General features: G+C 39.0%; 1 protein-coding gene across 3 annotated transcripts in view; it reads left to right on the forward strand.

Moving 5' to 3' along the window:
• LOC130176849 (guanine nucleotide-binding protein G(o) subunit alpha) overlaps positions 1-21,199 on the forward strand; it is an 85,669-nt gene that overhangs the window by 56,311 nt on the left and 8,159 nt on the right. For 2 of the 3 annotated variants that reach the window (XM_056388197.1, XM_056388196.1), the window contains 2 exons: positions 6,644-6,772; positions 8,206-8,335. In XM_056388197.1, the coding sequence (XP_056244172.1) occupies positions 6,644-6,772; positions 8,206-8,335 (259 nt within the window). Of the gene's footprint in view, positions 1-6,643; positions 6,773-8,205; positions 8,336-13,909; positions 14,064-15,878; positions 17,528-21,199 lie in introns of those variants that run through there. The other variant, XM_056388195.1, reaches the window with a different exon arrangement.

Genomic DNA, 21,199 nt, shown 5'->3' on the forward strand with positions numbered 1-21,199 from the left:
GTGCGGACATCAGAGGCAGCAGGATGTGTCATGACCAGATGAAAGACTGCACACCAACTCTATACAACACATTTTATTAATTGTTTCTGACTGTGACTGGGTGATAGGTGCTTGGTAAAATCATATATTTGGATACATCAAACATAGGTCAAGTCGACGGCTCAGCCACCATTCTGAATGTTACCATAGCAACACTACTTCTGCCTAATGTTATGTCTGGTGCAACAAACCCCAACTTATATATTATTTTGTACATATAACTTTGTTGTGTTTTATTTCGTCTGTAGAAATAGGAGGCAATGGTCCAACAGGTCAGTCCATAAACTAATGACTGAATAGAACAAATAAAAAACCACATCTATAGACAAGATCACAGCATGTGCACCTTTTGAATGGGAATCTCTCACTTAGAATAAATGTGTAGAAACAAGGCTGATGCAAACATAGAGGTAACATAAGACAGAATAAACAGTGAAGAGAGCAGAGAACATGAGAAAAGATGGAAGGAGAAAGGACAGGATATAGTACAAAGGATATTGTGAGATAAGGGAAGGAAAGTTAAATATGAGAAATCAAAACAGTGTAGGCAAAGAAAACATGAATGATACAGACTGCAAGACAAAAGGGACAAAAAAAGTCAGCAAGTCAAAAGTGATGAGAGAGCAAGATATATGGCGAGAGAGAGAGAGAGTCATTTCTAATTGTTGCAGACATCTTGGAAGGGAGTTGATTCCTGTCAACATTTACATGTGGTCAATTAACTCAAACAACATCCACTGTGTGTGTGAGAGTGTGTGTGTGTGTGTGTGTGTGAGTGTTAAGCGTGTGTGTGCGTGTGTCTCTGTCAGTTTGTGTGTTCGTTGTTAAATGTCACATTAAAGATTGATGCACACTTCCTATTATGTTGTGGCCTGTGGAGCAGAACAGGCCAGCCAGCCAATGAACTGATAGGACAGATATCACATGATCAGACCACACTCAGTTTGACTTTGTGTGTGGGGTGTGTGTGATATTTCTCCAAAGTTAGGACATGTTGTCAGTCTTTTGGGTTAGGGTTGTAAGGTGTTAGGTGTTGTGGGAGGAGTAGGGGATGTTTGTGTGGGTGTGTGTTAGTAATCGCACATGCATGTGATGTGTGTTTTTATTACATAGAAAGCAGAAAGCTCTATTCTGAGTAGGGCAAGTTTTCCCTGAAGCCACTGTTCTCTCTCTCTCTTTCTCTCTCTCTCTCTCTCTCTATCTGTGTGCAAATGCCTTGCATGTACTGACCTATTTACCACAATACACATATGCTCTGTCTATGATTTACATCCCCTGCCTTTGTGACACTATGGTATGCATGTACCCACTTGGCAGCCATCCTCAGTACACACACATGCAGTGACATTAAAATGCCAGATGAAGTAGTTAAATGGACTCTGGACATGAGCATGGCCTCGGTGCATTGGTTTCTTACATTGCAAAACAATATGAAATTGATCAAGTGCATAGTCCCCGCTAATAGCAGGCAATCAGAGTAAACCTGTTTAGAATTGTATTTAAACGCTGGACGAAATGGCATAACTCTGCGCTTTGCTACAGATATTGATTCTGCAACATGCTTTGCATACAGTTACTTAACACCATTGAACATCTCAACAGGTCATTATGGAGAGCTAATTTAGTCGACTCTAGAACACAAAAATCGATGATATGATCTTGTCAGTTTTGCGAATGCATTGCTTGTGTGAAATTTCCTGATTTATTTCCTTTTTCTTTGCTCTGCTAACCAATGACAAGTCTTTTTCCTGTGTCGATTCACATCCTTTTTATATTGTGGCTGGGTTGTATCATGTTGCATCATGTTGCTGCAGCTTCTGTGACAAGTGCTGGTTGTAAATATGTGTTGGAACATCACAGCAGGGGAGACAACTAACCATCTAAAATCTGGTTACTTAGCAGCAGCTATGAAGCAGGACAGTTGAGCTGACCTCCCTTGGGCTGATCCTGTAAAAACATACAATTGCTTTAATGTGTATTTCTTAGCTTATACCCATGTCAAAGCATAATTGGCACAATTGTATTGGCATCATTTTTTATATATTAACTTTTTTGATGTAAACATGATGTTTTTTTGACAGCACGGTGGATGTAGGCTTGGCAAGCTACTGCATTATAACGTTGGTTGATGGATTTTATTTCTGTGGTGAACCACATGCCAAAGTAAATGGCTAATGTAGGGTCATTGCACTTGAGTTAATACAGCAAGTGATCAATATGATTGTCCTCTAACTTAAGCACCAGAGACTACCAGTCCACCAGTCCGCAATTTGTGGTCAGTGTGATGAGTCTTTTTACACATTAACAAAACTGTAGGCTACTGAAAACAGAAGAGACTCTGACAGAGGGATGGGTGGAGTGTGTGTGTGTGTGTGTGTGTGTTAACAGACTGTTGAGGGGGCGGTGGTGAATATCGCAGCTTGTCGGGAGAAACTCAGTAGCTTTCTATGCTGGAAACACACAAAAGCACTCGCCCTTGTCATTATCACCTCACAGACATCATTCTCTCCAGTTGTCTCTCTTTTGTGCCCAACACTCTTTTAGTGATAATCTGTGATACTGCACATCACCAGGCATACACAAGCATACACTGGGGTTTGGTGTTAATTGACTTACACAAAGATATAAACCTTGAGGGGACAGGAGTTCTGTACATTAAATAATGTGAGCATTTGTGTTAGTGTGAATTCATGTCAAAAATGCTTCTATGAATAATGACTAGGGGGTAACAACAGCGAGCAGGAAGAGCAGACTGCCTCTATTCAGAGAGGGTTCAACCTCCTGCGGTGCTAAAGGTCATGAAAGTGACAGCTATGAGCTCCAGCATTAGTGGCAATTTTGATTGCAGCCTACTAGCATTTTCAGGTGTTAATTGATTCCTTAAATACTGGAGACTTGTCACTCTGTCCGGAAAAAGAGAAAGAAGAGACATTGTAGAGCAGATACTGGGTTGCATCTAGCAATTATTATCACTATTAATTAATTAATTATAGAATCTGTTCATCTATGAAAAGTCCCTGTCTTGGCTACCCGCAGTATTCTTTATTTGGCTTTATTTCATCTGGATTTTCCATTGTATTCTTTTCCAATAAATGCCAGAATCCTCTTTGAACTTTGGCCCACACTGAAGCAGATCAATCCGATAGATTCTGTGTATGTCAGCATGACTTGACACTATTTTTTTCTGAAAAGGTTTCTCTCTGAAGCACAAATTGAAATTGGCATTGGCTAAAAAATGGCTTTTCTTTCAGTTGTCAGTCAACAAAAATGTGCACGACAGCCATCATTTGGTAAGACGGGACAATACATCCTGGTCAGCTAATTAAACTTCTCCATCATCACTTACATTGCATTCAGTTTGTTTATACTTATGCAGTGTTTTAAGTAGTGTTTGTGTGTGTAAGAAAGAATACAGTATACTGCATTAACTATTGTAAGGTGCTTGCAGACCTTACAGGGTCCAGTGACAGAGGGTAGAGCCAGAGGTGCTTTTCAGATCTTATAACCTGGGTTTATGTGTCTGGTAAAGCAATAGCAGTTTGATCTTTGTTATATTCAAGTTCTGGGCTGATTCTGTTAAAAGGTGAACACATCAAACCACCAATACATGAACTTGAATTAGAGCCGCTGTAGAAACTGTTATTGGAAAATAAGGGTTAGGGTTAGAACAGAACAGAACAGAATTAATATTCCTAATTTTTGCACAGGCTGCATCAGTGATGAATTAAAGAAAAATAGCAATAGAATTACATTTTCCATGGCGTTAATGCAACCCTTTAGTGTAACTGAGGTTTAGCTCATCACAAGTCATAAAGTGTTGGAATATATTTGATCATGAAGCAATACCCACAGTATTTTTCTCATATTTTCGTGTATGTCTTAAGCGTTACACAGTAAAAGTGTGTCTATCTGTTTCGGAGCTGCATTTGTGATGAGGTGTTCTGTATTGTTTGACTGCCTTTAATATATTCAACAACCTTTCATTTTGTAAATTTAAATGTGTTGTAACACCAGATCATTAAAATTCATCCTGTCAGGTTACCTGAGTGTAGTAGACAGATCTGTTTACAACCTGCTATATGTTTGTATTTATTTTCTATTTAAGAACCAATCAAGGTCCAGCAGAACAGAACTCTCAGCTCTCCCTATCTACTTCTTCTCCAAACCCCAGTCTAACCCATATTCCTTTCTGTGTAATCAATATTTCTTACCACTGAAGCTGTGAGCAAGTGCAATGTGTGTGTGTACCAACTACTTCTTGGCACCATCAGCCCAATATCGACTTTTTCTCTTGTGATCTTGAAGTAACTCTGCATCCATTTAAAAGCTCTCAAACAACACTCACCGATCTATAAATAAAAACATCCATTACACTATATGGATGCATGATGTGGGTATATTACATTCTCTCTTGCTCTTTTGACTTACTGCTGCTGGTTTAGAATACCAGTGTCTGAATAGCTGTTGTGTGGAAAAATAATTTGTATAATTCAGCTGCTGAGACCTCACTCTGCACTTGATTTTAGAGGTGAAGCTGTCAGATTAAGCAAGGGATAAAATCTTCCAGACAGGGCATTACACCATTGTAACTCAGTAAAGGCAAAATACACGGGGTTAAAAGTAAGGGACACATGACGTCTCATAATAGTAAAAGTAAAAGATTCTGACTGGCGTCTGTCCACCCTGCTGAAGTGTCATTTTAAGCCTGGATATTGCATTATTGTCATTTTAAATGCTGCAACATTCTGCCAGTAATGTAGTTATGTCCAGGAGAGCCGCCCTCCAAGGGCTGAGAGAATGAATCTCTTGAACTGTGCTATTCAGGATTATTTGATTTATACTTCTACATTAAAAAATAAAGGTCCACTTCCAGAGATATTCCATTACATAACTGAACAGTCATCTCGCCTACCTACTTCCCTTTCTCACTCCTTATCAAGTGGCCACTCAATGTGGTAACTTAGTTTCTTTATGTATTTGTATTGTACACGGCCAACTAGTACTGGCAGCTTTTATTCATTGTAGGTATCAGCGAAACAGAGACAATGAAAATATGTATCACTGGAGATTAGTATAATCCTTGAAGTTACCACCAAGGAATTTCTGTTTTCCAGTAAATGAAAGTAATTAGATTTAAAGTACTGTAGAACAAATTAACAGACCATTCATTTCATATAAATCGTCCAATAGAGATAAGAAGGACATAGATACCTGGTCAGAGACCAACTACAGATCAACACTGGTACCATTGTACCAGTGTTGATCTGTAGTTGGTCTCTGACCTCTGGTGAGAGGAAAGAAACTGCAGTCAATACAGGGGCAAAGTATAATAGCACATTTACTCTCATTATTAATGACAGCAATCCAGTGGGTGGGTGTCTCATTATGCTTGTTATGTAATGTTAACTGTTAGCCCATCCCAGCCATAAAATACATTATTAAGTTTGAACTTGAATACAGATAGATCCATTTGAAGTGATGATACTCCTACTGTGTCAGTGTGATCAGAAAACTCAACACTAAATGAGACTAAGAGGTGAGATGCAGGGAGCTACTGGTGGATCTGAGGCAGACAACTGAATGAGTGGCTTAACACCCAATGAAAACACATTCATCTTCACTCAGTATGAGAACTGGCCATTTGCTAAGCCCCGCCCTAGATAGTTACTGTCGTTACGCCTGTCAAGCTTTCCATTTTCACACAGCAAAAATCAGTATACTGGTTACAATGATAGTGGCCAGATTTACCATCAATATTCATAGTAATTTTTTTGAACAATGAGTCCTTGATTTTTAAATAGAGAGAGACAAAATCAGCTTCTCATTTCTAGTCATATTGTATCAGCAGTTGCTAGCCCAGCTAATCAAACTAATGCTAGCTCCAAGAGTTGGTTGAAAATGATGTCTTGACTTTTTAATGCTTCCAGCTGACTCGAGGAGAATCATATAGAACCATTTGATGGCTGCGTACATGATATTATGCATGTTGCATGTACCAGGCGAAAAGTCATCCATCCTCACCAGCTCATGAGAAAAAGCTTTAAGTTTGAGGACTAACCGGCGTGTTTGGCAAACCTGTCTTGTGTAAAACCGACTGTGGTTGCTTAAGTTTAAACTTCCCCAAATCCAATAAAGAGCAGTACAGAGCCGCTTACACTATGTTCTAATAGCATTCAGGACAGGCTTTCATGAATAAGGGAAGTACTACATAGTGGATGTGTTAGTCATGAACAGAACATTTCTAATAATACCAGTAATTCCACAAAGTAATGTGAGTTTTTGTTCTTTTGCCTTGTACCATTCAGTTTCTTCTGCAAGTAGTAAACTGGTTAGCCAGACACACTGCAGCTGACATTAGAGCACAGTTTAATCCATTCATTGTGCTTTTGCTCTTGTGTTTTTGGTTTTGGAAAAGCTATAAAAATTTACCTTCCTCCAAACTCTGTGTGTACTCAGTATTGCCCACACAACAGCCAAGTGCACACGGTTTCAGCATGTGAAATAATCCAAAGTTTGACAGGCCTGCCATGCCTCGTTATAACTACTCTAGAAGTAGCTTGGTGCTGATTTACAGTCTGTATTTTCTCTGTGTGTTTGTGTGCAGCTACCTAGACAGCCTAGATCGGATTGGTGCAACAGACTACCAGCCGACAGAGCAGGACATCCTGAGGACCCGAGTGAAGACCACAGGCATCGTTGAGACACACTTTACCTTCAAAAACCTTCACTTCAGGTCAGTATTAACTCTCGACAGTCCCCTTTTTCTTTAGATGTCACCAATACTCCCTTTACCCATCTATATGTCCGCTCCTCTATCCATGCATACAGTAGGAACTCCTGTCTGTAATTAATAGGATTAAATGCGTTAAACACGTGTCTATATTTATGATTGTCTGCCTTTTTTAATGAGATCTGATTCAATTAGTGCAAGGAGCTATGGGACCAATGGCAGAGAGGAGGAGAGGCATTATGGGACTGTAGGAGGAAAGAAATGAGAAAAGAGGGGAGGAGTCTTATCCTGACCTCTACTTTAATTACCATATCTGTCCCTCTTGTGTGAATGATGTTTCTTTCACTTTTCCTATTACTTTCTGTCTCAGTCTTTCTCATCTACACACATCATATTTATTGTTCAGATACACACATTAATTTTAAATATGCAGAGAAATGTTAGTTCTGCTAAATGATGCTTTATACTGTTACGGTTACAGGTGAGTAGGTGGTGTGCTGGGTGTGTTTTTGTAGAAGCCTAAATATTGCCAGCTCATTTGCTATTACTGGCAGTCAGGCAGTGAGTGGGAGACAACAGTATTCCCGCACTGGGTGTAAACCACTAACCTTCCTACCATTATACCCATCACATCTAGAACTCTGTTCTAACCACACCAAAAAAACAATTTATACGTGAGAAAGTAGTTATTCTCAACTGTGAAGACATGAGGTGAATTACTGGAAAAGGTTAATGTAGTCTCAGATAAGATTCAGCTCTACTGTATTCCTCATAATCTCACAGGTTTTGTTTTGGACATTCACTATCAGGTGGTCTTTTACTTGTCCTTTCAGAAGTAGTAAGACAGTGACTGGTGGTGTTTCCACTGTTCTCTGTAGATTATAATGCAGCATAAGACAGCACTCGCAGACTTAATCCTGTGGTCACAACACTATCAGTCCATTTAACTCCGATTAAGCTAGCTAAAATATGGATGGAGAGGACAGACAGGAGAAACACATTAAAAATGTTCAAAGGCAACTTTTACTTGTTACTTCACTCTTTGCTTTTTTGTATTCAGTAGCTATTCAATCAGCCCAAGATGACATGAAGTATAAACCAGATCTAAATCATCATCAATATCCGAAAAGGTGACATAAAAGAAAGATATTGTCAGATTCAGTAAATCTCCAATGGCCAGAACAAAGTAATGGCTCTCTTACATTCAAATGTGTTATTGAGCAAATATATAGGGAAGAGGAAATGTCACACAAACACCCCAGTGATGCAACACATGAAAATGTGCCAGTTGCTTGTGCATTCAAGAGTAAAATTTACAATGAGATAAAAACTGACAGAATGTACGAGAGTGACTGCATAGTGATATGTAAAAAATGTCTTTATGTGTCTATATATAAGTGAGTGCCTTTTCACATTCGTCTCTCTGTGGCCACTAGGCTGTTTGATGTGGGAGGTCAGAGGTCGGAGAGGAAGAAGTGGATCCACTGTTTTGAGGATGTCACAGCCATCATTTTCTGTGTGGCACTCAGCGGATACGACCAGGTGCTGCATGAGGATGAGACCACGGTAAGGACACATGTCACATGTATGACCTCTCTCACTCTGTCTCTGCCCCTCCCACTGGTGCTTTCTCTCTGTCACTGTGTAGCCTAATGACCCATTTATACTGGAAATACTGGAACATACCTTTTAAGAAACATTATTTCTAAAAGCATCAGAGTTGTATTGTAGTGTATCCAAGGCTCTTTTATGTGTTCAGGATGCGGAACAACATTGCAAATAGTACCTTAATACATTTTGACACAGGCTATATAATAGCTACTATAAAGACAGTGTTCACTTGTTCTGTATGTAGGAAAAACACGTAAGCTGACATTAAACACATGGTCTGTGTAACAGCCTGAGACAGGAAGGGATAAATGTCTCTGTTGCTCTTTCATGAGCTGCTAAATAAATTAAACCATGAAAGATATTTTATATATTCATTATAGAATGACAGGACTTATAGGCAGACTTATCTGCTTCCCGCTTCTCTTACTTTACATCTGTCTCATCAATCTGATGTGAATCTGTATGGGTTTATCACACTGGTTTGCCTTCATAGTTTTCTTGCTATCAAAACACAACATTAATTCTGTGGATTTCCACAGTGTTTCTTCTGGATCTCATCTTGGTATACCAAAATGTGCTGATTAATATCACGACAGAACATGTAAATAGATTAACAGACTGACGGCGCTATTGAAAATACTTTTTGGACTTGTTTGTTTAACAAAACACTTAGTCGGACAGTCCTCCAGCTCTGGTACACACACTGCTGGATGGTTCCTGTGCAAAAATACAAAGGATCATTGTATCTGTGAGTTATTTTTCTCTATGCAAACCATTCTTCCCTGAATAGACACTGCAAACTAAGTTGCAGTCTGGGCAAAGCAAATGATCTGCTTTAAATAACAGGAAGGACAGGTACAGTAACTCATGAATATTAGGTTACAAAAGGCACATTATGGTGACTGTAGATTCTGAGATACACAGTAGGTGTTGAAATGTACTTTATTTACTTAACTTTAAGGAAAAAGCATTAAATACCCTTAAAAAAAAGTATCACTAAAAAACATTTCTTTTTGGTTTAGTATAATTTTTGCATATTGAAAAGAGTCTGTGTTTGAGAACTATAAGGGCTCTGGAGAGCAGTGTGGACTGATTTGATATTTGGTTAAAATAAATAAAACGGTAAAACAGTTACGATGGAGTAGCTCAGTGTTTCCTCAATAAAAGGCCACAACCCACCATGTGGCTATAAAGACGATGTCATGTCGTCTAAAACAAATAAGCTGATTTGAATGCATAGTGCTCAATGCTATTTATAAGCCTGAAGTGTTTCCTTGGAGAATTCCAGGCAGGGAAATTGTGTTCAGTAGCTGCTCTATTTATGCAGATGTCATCAAGCCTCCCTCTGAGCTGGGAGCGCCAGAAGAACGTCAGATGAGGAATGAACTATCCATCATAAAACCTGCTCTGAAACAGGTTCTAGTTTGCGTGTCGCATATTTGACTTCAGATACCTCAGTGGATCAGACAGCAGTGCAAGGATGAAACATGTTTTGATTAAGGGGCTGTTTTACCGTAATATTGTGATTTCTTTTACCCCTACACCAACACAGCACTAAAATACAAGTTCAGGTCCGTTGTTTAGTGGTTGTCGGTGCATCTTTCTGAGAAATCTTCAAAATCTAAATGAAATAGAAGTACACAAGGCAATATGTGATAAAAAAAGTGTGTGAAATTACCCGTCACAATTACAAACAACAAAAGATAATACAAATCCAGTAAACATCACAGATCTGCTCAGACAACATTAGTAGCAGGTCTGCTAATGGTATCAACCTTATGTGTTATTATTTTTAAAGAGCAAACATTAGTGTGGGAGTTTCAATCACCAGGCAAATAACCAAATGTTTTTCAGTGGGCTCCCAAGTCCAGAGACATCCATGGCATGTTATTCAGAAATTACAGGCACTTTGTAACAGCAACAATATTCCACAATCAGGCATGACAGATAACAATCCCCCACTAATGGGAATGATGAAGTCATACATATATCCCTTTTGGGCAGTTGATTAAAGCCACTAACAGGCTGTGAATTTAATTACAATGACAACATTTTGCCATAATACTAAGAACGTAGAGGCAGATTTTTTTTTTTATTGTAGCTTAAATTCTCTTCCGAAGCAAGATACTGCATATAAAATTCATACTGTATTGTTTATTGATAAGGTCTACTTGAGAGGCTTTTTCAAGCTGCCTAAAGCCAGAGCCTATGTCTACATGAAACAGTGTTTTGAGGTGCTAATGCCGATTTTCAGAACGTCAACAAATGTGACACAGTTTTCGTGGTTTCCTGAAGGTCATGTGACCACTAGCATGTAAAATGTATTTAAGGAAATAAAAGGGTGATAGATCGTGACATTTGCATTTATATATACTGTATATATTTTTTAGTATTAAGTAAAACAACTTGTACTGAAACAAACAAAAGCATTCTCTTTTGCTGTTCACTCAGAGTTTCTGCATGGTTCACCAAGTTATGTTATTACATTAGCTAAAGTATGAAAGTATAATGGAAAATCAATGCATTTGTATACTACTTCCCACGAGTATATATAATAACTCCTAATGATATAATTAATGCAAGTTAATGTGAGCTGAAGCAGAAAAGCAGAATAACATGGATGGATGCATTAGCCAAAAACTTATTTATTTTCTAAAACCAACACTTCCCCACTATGAGATAGGTTCCCTAGCTGATGTAGCGAGCAGTGGTGTTAGTGTCTGCTACAGGTCTGATGGTGCTGACTGAAACTCCACATGCAAGTTTAATCCTCTGTCACAACAATCCCCCTTTTAGTTTATAAGTGAATGAAGATAATTTCTCCCAACAGCCTGCAGTTGGAAACAAAAACGTTTTTCTAACATTTCCATTTACCCAAGGTTTTTTAGACTTGTTAATATCCTAAGGCATTTTTTGAGAAAAATAGATGAAATGCTTTTAAGACTTTTAAAGACCTGCAGATACCCTGTCATTTGCAGTACCTAAAAGACATGGTTCTGCTATTGCAAGATTTATAAGGTGCCAGAACAGGTTTTCTGTTTGGTTTGTGGATTTCTACTGTTCTCATTTTGGTAGGACAGGAAAGAAATAAAAGACCAGGGGCTCCATGCTAAAGGTTTTGACTGTTAAGAGTATATCTGTATAAGCATCTGTGTGACGTATGAACACAAACACATCCAGTACTACACGCACTAGCACCACACGTACTTCTACGTACTTGTTTCTGTTCAAGAACTGCTTGCATTGTGTTTTTCTCTGGCTGTCCTTGTCTTGTTTCTCTGACAACACACTCGTATACAGACGGACAGACGTGCGCAGCGGTCGAAAAGTCAACAAAAACTACTTTTCCTAACCACTTTTCCTTCACGTCCTTCACCGGGTCAAGGAAAAATGTGAGAACTCATTCAAGAGAATTCATAAGGATTTAGGAAAAGACCACTAAGGTGCTAAGAGAATCCAACTGCACTTAAAATAGGCTACGTAATTATGCTATTGACGTTGAATTGCGCATCGCTTTAAATGTTGCTGCCGCGAGGAATTACGAGACACTGGAGATAAGAAAACGACTTGTGCAGATAAGAAAGGAAGGACTGAAGCACCTTTCCTTAGCAGTTGGATAATTCGACCAGATCTTATCATGGCTACCACTTAGATACTTCCGGGTCATTTCACACAGTTAGGAACCTTCCTAGCAAAAAAGACTTTTTGACCGCAGCCACAGACTATTGTCTGAAATGATAACTGCTCTGGGTGAACACTGGATTAGGGGAACATACAAGAGAAGTGGGATGTGGGTGGGTGGGCCCCTTGCATTTTCTGTTCCTGCTCTAAGCTCCGCCCTGCAGCATCTCTGGCTCCTTCCACTCCTCCTGTCACTCTCGCCATCGACTGTCCTCTCTAACCAATCAGCAATAAGATCTTCTACAGATGTTCCACGCACAGAAAGGTATGAAACCTCCTGATAGGTTGATACACCCACCAAGAGTTGAAAGCAGTGCCTCTTTTTGTTTGTGAACCCACGAATCCCTATCTATCTATCTATCTATCTATCTATCTATCTATCTATCTATCTATCTAGCTCTCTAGCTATCGACTTCTGTGTGTCTGTGTGTTCTTTCTGTCTGATCGTGAAGTTCTTCCTCTAAATTACTGTTAACTATTCAAACCTCCTGCCTTCTGCCATTCCTCTGTGAGGCTGCGTTACCTAAATCTGCAGTAATTTGCTACATTTCTGTTTTTCCACTAATCTGATTGGTTGATGGGCCCCATCAATCATATATTCTTCATTGGCAACAAAGGATCATAACCAGAGAGAAACTGCTTTCAACTCATTCTTTAAATGAATCTAAGTCTTATCTGTTTTCTTCATTAGGCACTTCCATGCAGCACGACTAGGTTTCTTGATTTTTGTTTTGCATGAGCATTAAAACGTAATGCCATCAGCCAGTTTGCTTTTCTACAGATTTCATCAGCGAACACAACATTGGATTCTGGTGAGAAATAGCAAAGATGGAATGATTTATAAAGCACATTTTTTAACAAAGCAGTGTTTACAACTCAACCTAGGGAGCCAGTGGTTCAGTGGAAAAAAACATGAACTACTAACATGAAGAAGTGCCTAATGATGAAAAAAAATAAAATACTTAAATTAATTTAATCTTTAATGTATTAAGGATAGTTTTCATGCTTTGTAACCATTTTAGCTTCATTTTAGAACTCAAGAGTATTTAAATCTATGCCTAATATCTTGTTTTTAATATAGTATTTATTCTTTAATAACCCTGTGGAGTTTTCTTTGTAAACAGCATTTTTTACATCTTGTTTACTATGTGCGTATCTGGCCTAAAAGTTTGAGTGAGTTCAATTACATCAGTTAATCACCTTAGAAAACACTTTCGAAGCTTTTAATTTGAATGTGCTACATTGACATCGGTTTTCTTCTTCTGCCGCTCCTCCTTTACTGGTACACTGCTACCTTTTAATTCATAGTTTCCACAAACTGTTGCTGCTTTCTGCAGTTGGCAAAAATGCTGAACATGCAATGCAAAGAAAACATTACAGTGCCCCCAGTGGTCAAAAACTCCACAGGGTACTTTTTAAGTGATCACTTTTTCAGTGTGCTACAGTTAGAGCAAACAGTAGCTCACAGCTAACAAGCTAAAAGTGCATGGCTTTGTTTAACTCTTTGGCAGCAAGCAGCTTACTAATAATTCCTTTTACTTATATGGTGATCAACACACACAGACAAATATATGCTCAACACGCAGCAGCAGAACAGTGTCGATAGACGAGAGGAACCCCTCAGTACTTCTGCTCTGCTCTTTTGTTTTTTATTTTTCAAGGTTCCTCTCTCTGTTTCGATAGTGTGTACTTGGTATGTGTGATCTTGATTACTCGTGTGCAGGAGTGTGCATGTGTTTTCTGAACACATTTACATTTCATTCATGTAAGAATCTGCAGTATGTGTCTGTGAGAATGCATGAGAGTATGTTTTGAAGCCCATTCAGCCCGTGCTAATGTCTCCTACAGAACCGCATGCACGAGTCTCTGAAGCTCTTTGACTCCATCTGTAACAACAAGTGGTTTAAGGACACCTCCATCATCCTCTTCCTGAACAAGAAGGACCTCTTTGAAAGCAAGATCAGCAAGTCACCACTGTCCATCTGCTTCCCCGAATACACTGGTACATATCTATATACTTCAGAGTGAATGTTCATTAATATATTCTGTATATATTTATGTGGACATTTGGAGGTACTGTGGCAGCTGAGGTGAAGCTCCCTCCACACAGCACTTACAAAACATTAAGATAAGACAAACAGTCCTAATTTTAAGACTTACTGACCGAGCATTTTAACACTAAAACCAGCTCCTGAAAATGTAGGGGCGATCCAGTCTGATGCCTGTCTGCTCTGTAGTCACGTAGCCTCAGCCTTTGAGCTGATCTCCGTGATATCTGGATAATACTACACACTACATGCATATTCAAATAACTGCACCATTCAAAGTTGAAGTGGTGTTTCTTTAAGTGTTCCCACTTGACAACAATGCAGCTGTTTGAGAGGCATCGTGTCTCATGTCGAGTCACTGTTTGTCCAAATGTGGCTCAATATGGCTCCACAGAGCATTCATCAGGTTGATTTATGCATACGTGTAAACAAACAAAAAATATGTATTTAAATTTTCTCTCTCTCTTGAATGACTCAATTAAATGACTTATAATGGCCCCAAAAATGCCTTAATTGTAAATATGGATGTAGTATTTGTACCTCCAACTCAGGACAGAAGCTACAACAAAGTACAGCTCATACATCCACATTTATAATCAGTTTCAGCAGAGATAGAGCAGAAAGGTCTGTGTGATTCTTGACATTAGGCTGATATCTGCAGATAGCTGTTTACCGAAGTAGAAATGGAGAGGAGGACAATACACAGGGTGGGAACCCAAAGATTAGAAGGCAGAGCAGATAGGCTCAGACTGTGGAACAAAACAAAAATGAGAGTCAAACAAGTACAACGAGTGAAACAGTGAATGAAATCAGGAGTGTTACAAGAGGAGCTTGAGTGTAAGAGAGACGAGAGGAACTGAGAGACGAGAAACAATAGAACGTGAGAACGCCACAGAGACAGAGAAAGCAAGAGTGTGAGAAAAGAAAAAAGAATAGACAGCTCAAGAGTGTGGGAAAGCAACATGGGGAGAGACCAAAACAGCAAGACTGTGAGAAAGAGAAAATTAGAATTCCAAACCTGTTTCCTCTCCTCTTTTTTTCGTCCTGTCGTCCTTTTACATAGCAGAACTCTATTTCCTATTCTGATGAAGCAGCCAGACAAACCACAGTGCTGCTAATAGCTGAGACCCAGATAGATGTTAGTGACACTTCCAACACAAATTACTCCAATCACTGTGATCTTACTCGTTCCAAAAGCATTATAACAAAGTAAAGCTCTTGGTTAAAGCCACCGCATGCCAAATTCTTGCATTACAGCAGAACTAATTTTTACAGTTCATAATTGACTTGAGCTAAATGGGCACATAGTAGATCTGTCACTGCTGAAAAATTAATCAATATACAGTATGAATAATGGCTCCATCCCTTTTGTCCTTCATCCCTCTGTCACAGTCTTGTTCTGTTGCTCTATAAAGACTATAATACATCGGTAATACTCAGAAACTGGCAGCTTTTGCCAACGCTATCAAGATTTTCCATTACATTTAATTTGTCTGCACAAAACCACCTTTTCCATTTTGTCCGAGGAAGTTGTCGATGTATTATATATTTTTTTAGCTAGCGGTAAGCACAACCCTCCGTACAACACAGAGTAACATATTCAGCAGAATGTGTGCTGAGCTCCAAAGTCAAAGGTTATGTTTTCAGAAAATATCAGAAAAATCCCGCTGATGCAGAAAATGAAGTACAGCCCACTGATACAAAGGTTCAGATGACAACAGCTTTTAAGCCTTCACCTAACTCCCACTATATGTCATCTCTCTCCTTAGGTCCAGACACTTACCTGGAAGGAATAGCCTACATTAAGTCTCACTACGAGAGCAAGAACAAGTCGCCCAACAAGGAGGTCTACTCCCACGTGACCTGCGCTACAGACACCAACAACATCCAGTTTGTCTTTGATGCTGTTACTGATGTCATCATAGCGAATAACCTGCGGGGCTGTGGCCTTTACTGATGATGCTATTAAATGTTAGCCATTATGCAAGATGGGCGTTTGACGTGTATTTACCCATGTGGTACCTACGTGGGTAAATACATTTGGTACCTATGTGGTATATGCCACACAACCTATGTGATATATGTATGTGGTATCTATCACACAACTATTGTGGTATACCACATAGGTTGTGTGGCTCATGTGTCATTGTGTCAAATATGGGGTATGAGTTGTGGTCATGATGTCATCATTACTGCTTAACTATAAGGCTGATCATTGGTTCAACCTGATTCTTAATTAATGAATTGATTGGTTGGTTGAGATGTCATTTAATCTATTTGCCTTTTTTCATTCATCATGTCAGTTCCTAGCAAAGAACCACAAGCACATTCCAGGTACACTGTACGTTTTGTGTTTGATTGTAACTAAACTCCAGATCTGTTGCTGGTGTGCTGCAGATATTTTGCACAATACCTACAGTTAACTCCTCTGGGACACAAGGTTCCTGAGACTTATTTGTACATATAGCAGTGCCTTACTCATTGACCTAGATGATATGCAGTCTAAGTGCACCCCTCTAAGAGATCCAGGAGTAGTCCTCAAAAATGAAATTGTGAGGTATTTCTCATTATTTTTAAAATTTCAGTTGTCATTCTGATATCTTATATTTTAGTTAGTTAGGTACATGAAGGGCCAATGTGAAACTGCTTTAAACGATGTCATTGAACAAGTCCTAATCAGAAGTTCAGTTCACTCTCAGTTCAGTTCAGAGAGGTGTTCTTAAGAGTTAATTATGTATATGAGACATTAGCCCCTGTATGTCAGGGGCACTCTGGCGGCCAAGGGGTTAGGGCACATACTATACAACTGTGATGTCACAATTTAAATTCCAGCTGGGGACCTTTGTTGCATGTCATACCCCCCCCCTCTCTCTCCCTATATTTCTGCAAAAAACAACTTCGCTCATGCCGTGTTGTGATATTCATTCCTCTGATGTTTGTGGTACACTGCATAGTGTCAGACTGTTGCATTTAGCCATGCCCATTAAACTGTGGAACTTCAAAACGGCTAATCTTAAATAAATACATAAATGCATACATAAATAAAAGACGCAATGAACCAAAACCATAATATATAAATACTGAAAAAAACAGATGAACTCATCATTATGAAGTTAAATTAAAATCGAACTCATTATAATGATCATAATAATGTGTTTTCACAGTAACAGTTTAACAGTTCATTTAAAATATTTATTTTAATGTTTCCCTGAAATAAGAAGAAACTTGTTAAAAGGTACATTTTGAAATTGCTATAATTAAATAAGAATGAACCATAATTAAGTAATTTTACATTGAATTTTGCACTTTTTCATATGATTATTAAGTTCATAATGTATTTTTATTGTATATACTGAATTTATTTATTTGATATTGGCCTGTACAGAGTTCCATATTAAACAGTGTGATGCCTTTGTGAGTTCTGGATTTAACAAATAGGACTAATTAATGGTACCGTGTCCATTCATCTTATCCTACCCTCAAAGGCCTCGGAGAAACATGTAGGATCATAAGAGCCTCACGTCAACTTCAATATAGCAAAGCTTCTCTCACTGAAAACCTGCGGGAGCAGAGGGATTTTCAGGGGGGAGAGGATTGTTCAGAATACTAAATGTAATTAGACCAGAAATAATCTTGGTTATGAAACATGACTCTCACTTATTTTTCAGTTTGAAGTCACTTCTTTTTTTTTTTTTTTACCAGCTATGATAGCGTGTGGCTGGTATTGTTTTCACCTTTTGAGTGTGTGTGTGTGTGTGTGTGTGTGTGTGTGTGTGTGTGTGTGTGTGTGTGTGTGTGTGTGTGTGTGTGTGTGTGTGTGTGTGTGTGTGTGTGTGTGTGTGTTGTGTGTGTGTGTGTGTGTGTGTGTGTGTGTGTGTGTGTGTGGTGTGTGTGTGTGTGTGTGTGTGTGTGTGTGTGTGTGTGTGTGTGTGTGTGTGTGTGTGTGTGTGTGTGTGTGTGTGTGTGTGTGTGTGTGTGTGTGTGTGTGTGTGTGTGTGTGTGTGTGTGTGTGTGTGTGTGTGTGTGTGTGTGTGTGTCGGTCCTGGAGAAACCTACTGTGGCGGGAACTACCACAGAGGTGGTTAAATGTTTTGGCAGGTGTTTATATGTCTGGACAGATTTTGCAAGATACAGTCACAAAAATTCACAGGAGTGTAGTTGAGATTAAAATGAAGGCCGAGTTCAACAACAGTTGTGATCTGACCCATAAATACTGAGTAGTCATGCAACAATGTAGTAATAATGTAATAATGACTACTGAGTACTCATGGGTCAGAACGCGTCACGGCTGATGTGATCCCGTCGGAAGAGGGTCTCTAGTGTTTTGTTGTTTGTAGACCACTTCATATTTTTAAAGCCCAATATTCCCACCTTAAAGCCCCTATGTGAAGGATTTGAACAGTTCTGACTTTGGTCATGGTAGTATCACAAAAAAAAAAAGAAACTGTGGCAGACAGCTACAAAGAAGTAATGTGTCAGTTTTGACTGGGATTCTCAATTTTCTACAATTTAAAACTCTTGCCATAACAGTAATTTGAGATATTCTATAACCACGATTAGAATATAAGAATTAGATTTTGTGGTTTCACAACTACTACTACTGAATAGTGTCATTCTGTGTCAGTGTTGTTATTCCACAGCCCATTTGTTTTAGTCTTGGATGAATTTCACTCACGGGGAAAATTGAAAATTGTACTTTTGATCAGATTTAGAAGAGAAAATGTGAACATTTTCTTTTTGTTTCTGTTTTTTTCCCCTTTAAGTTAAATTCACATTTAGCAAGGAAGTTGCTATTTGTGTGAGAACGAGGTTGCCATCACCTGTTCACTTTAAACAAAGAGGTACAAGAGATAGTGTGCTGACTCAACCAGACAATTCCCAGATAATGCTTCAATGGAAGCATTGATTTTATACGGCCGTAGGGCTGCATCCATTGTGTTGGGCTGTGCAGTGTCATATCCCTGTTGCCCACCACTCTGCCTTAATAAACCAGAGGTGAGCTTTGAAAGATTGTGTGGTGGTGAGTACACACGGTCCTCTGGGACAAGAATTGTCAACCTTGTGACTATTGTTTTAGCCCTGATGTTTCCCTTTTTGCTAAATGAGGTCCATTTCTGGTGGTGGGTAGACATCCCAGAGCTGCTGTAGGATTGAGGTTTGATGTAGTGCACAGTTTAGCTGAAATGAAGATTGATATGTGCTATTTGTAGGAGCGTGAATTTGAGTTTTGGTATTAAAACCAGAAAGACGCATGTAATACCAGGAAAATATCATCATCTCCTTCCTCCTCTCTTTATAAGCAGAAGTTTACAGCATTGTATAGAAATTGAGCTTTTCTTGTCTGTGGGACTTTGTTGAATTGACTGAACTGAGTGTGTTTATAGCGTTGCAGGTGTGAGTGCTCCCTGGCAAACAGAGGTGGAGAGCTTCTTTATTTATTCATGAGCAAGGTGTTTGCTTTATTTCTCTCTTCCCCTCATACTCAAACAGCGAGGGTTTGTCTCCTCCCTCTGCCAGAGCTGCGATTTTTTATTTTTTAGACAGGTAGATGACGTCATCAGCTCTTCCTAACACATCTGTGCCAACATTTCCTAATTAGCGACAGAAAGCTGCCTAAGGCTGTTGATCAGCCTGCTTTGCGCGCGTGTGTGTGTGTGTGTGTGTGTGTGTGTGTGTGTGTGTGTGTGTGTGTGTGTGTGTGTGTGTGTGTGTGTGTGTGTGTGTGTGTTTACAGATTGTATATAGTTACCTACATGTGTGTCTGTTAATAGTACAGGAAAGGTAACTGTGTGTGCGTACGTGCATGCATGTGTGTGTATATCTTGTGTGAGAGACAATATCAGCCCATGGGTGTTGTGGTGGAGTCAGTATCTGTGGATTAATTACCCAGAAGGCACCTGTCTACCCTTTCCACACAGACAGGCCCTAGACACACGCACACACGTGCATACACATGCACTGAAGACACAAACATGCCCATGGGACTTTAAAATGTCACAACACCTTACTTGCCAGTGCCAAATAATACCACCGTATCCAACCGGCCTCAGATGTTTTTTGGTTCTCTTGCCAAACAAGAAACCTGCTGCCACTGGTGCTTAAGGCATTTAGTTTATTAGTTTCTCCTCTGATTTATTAGATTTATTACTCGACATGAAAGTAAAGTGATCGTGCTGCATTAACTGCTTCATTGTTGTTTTCAGGAAGATATGACGTAAAATATGCAGAAAACATCAAAAGTATTTGGTCTCAAATTAATGCAAAAATGATGAGTTTTTCCATTTCTATTAATTGACTAATTACCTCTCTACTCCCCCCTATCAGTAGAAGCTTCCCTCCTTTTTGTATACAACTGCACATAAGCATGTGTCCAGCTTTGTTTGAAATATCTTACACTGACGTGATGAAAACAATGATCATCTGTGCCTAATGTTTACATTTGGAGGTTCTTTCAAATGCAGTACTCAGAAAAGATAAAAACAAACTATTCACTATACATACGTACATTATACTGTATATACATTTTAATTTGTGTAATAGTAGAAATCCGCGCTTGTGCAGTTTAATAACAGGATTTTCCAGTAACATGGGTTTGATTTCATTTGTTTAGCATCATCCTCACAGAATGCAGGACAGTACACACACATTTCTGTTATGATTAAAATTAGACACCCGTTTAAATAGTTTTTTGGATATGGCCCTTGCCCAAAGGGCAGCCAGCAGTAGACACAAGCTGTAGAGCAGCAGGCCGGTGAAATTTCCATTCACACTAATTTAGCAAGCTCCAATTCACATTCAGATGATTTATTTGCCCTCAGGGTGGTAACAGCAGCACACTTTTCGTCGCTTTGTCTTCCAACTTCTTTCATGCCTGTGTTAACCTCGGGCAGTGCACAGAGCAAGACGTATCCATGATTCTGTTGTACACGTTCTTCAGTGGCAAACTAAATCAGTCAGATTTAGTGATATCAGATGCATTTAAAAGTGAATTAACCTTCAGTTTATTCGCAATATGTAACAACACTCGAATATTTTTGCAACATTAGCAAGGAATTGAATTTAAAGGACCATAACTGTGTTTTTGCAAATC

This window comes from Seriola aureovittata, chromosome 10 (assembly GCF_021018895.1).
Source record: "Seriola aureovittata isolate HTS-2021-v1 ecotype China chromosome 10, ASM2101889v1, whole genome shotgun sequence".
In the NCBI taxonomy this organism is placed as follows: Eukaryota; Metazoa; Chordata; class Actinopteri; order Carangiformes; family Carangidae; genus Seriola; species Seriola aureovittata.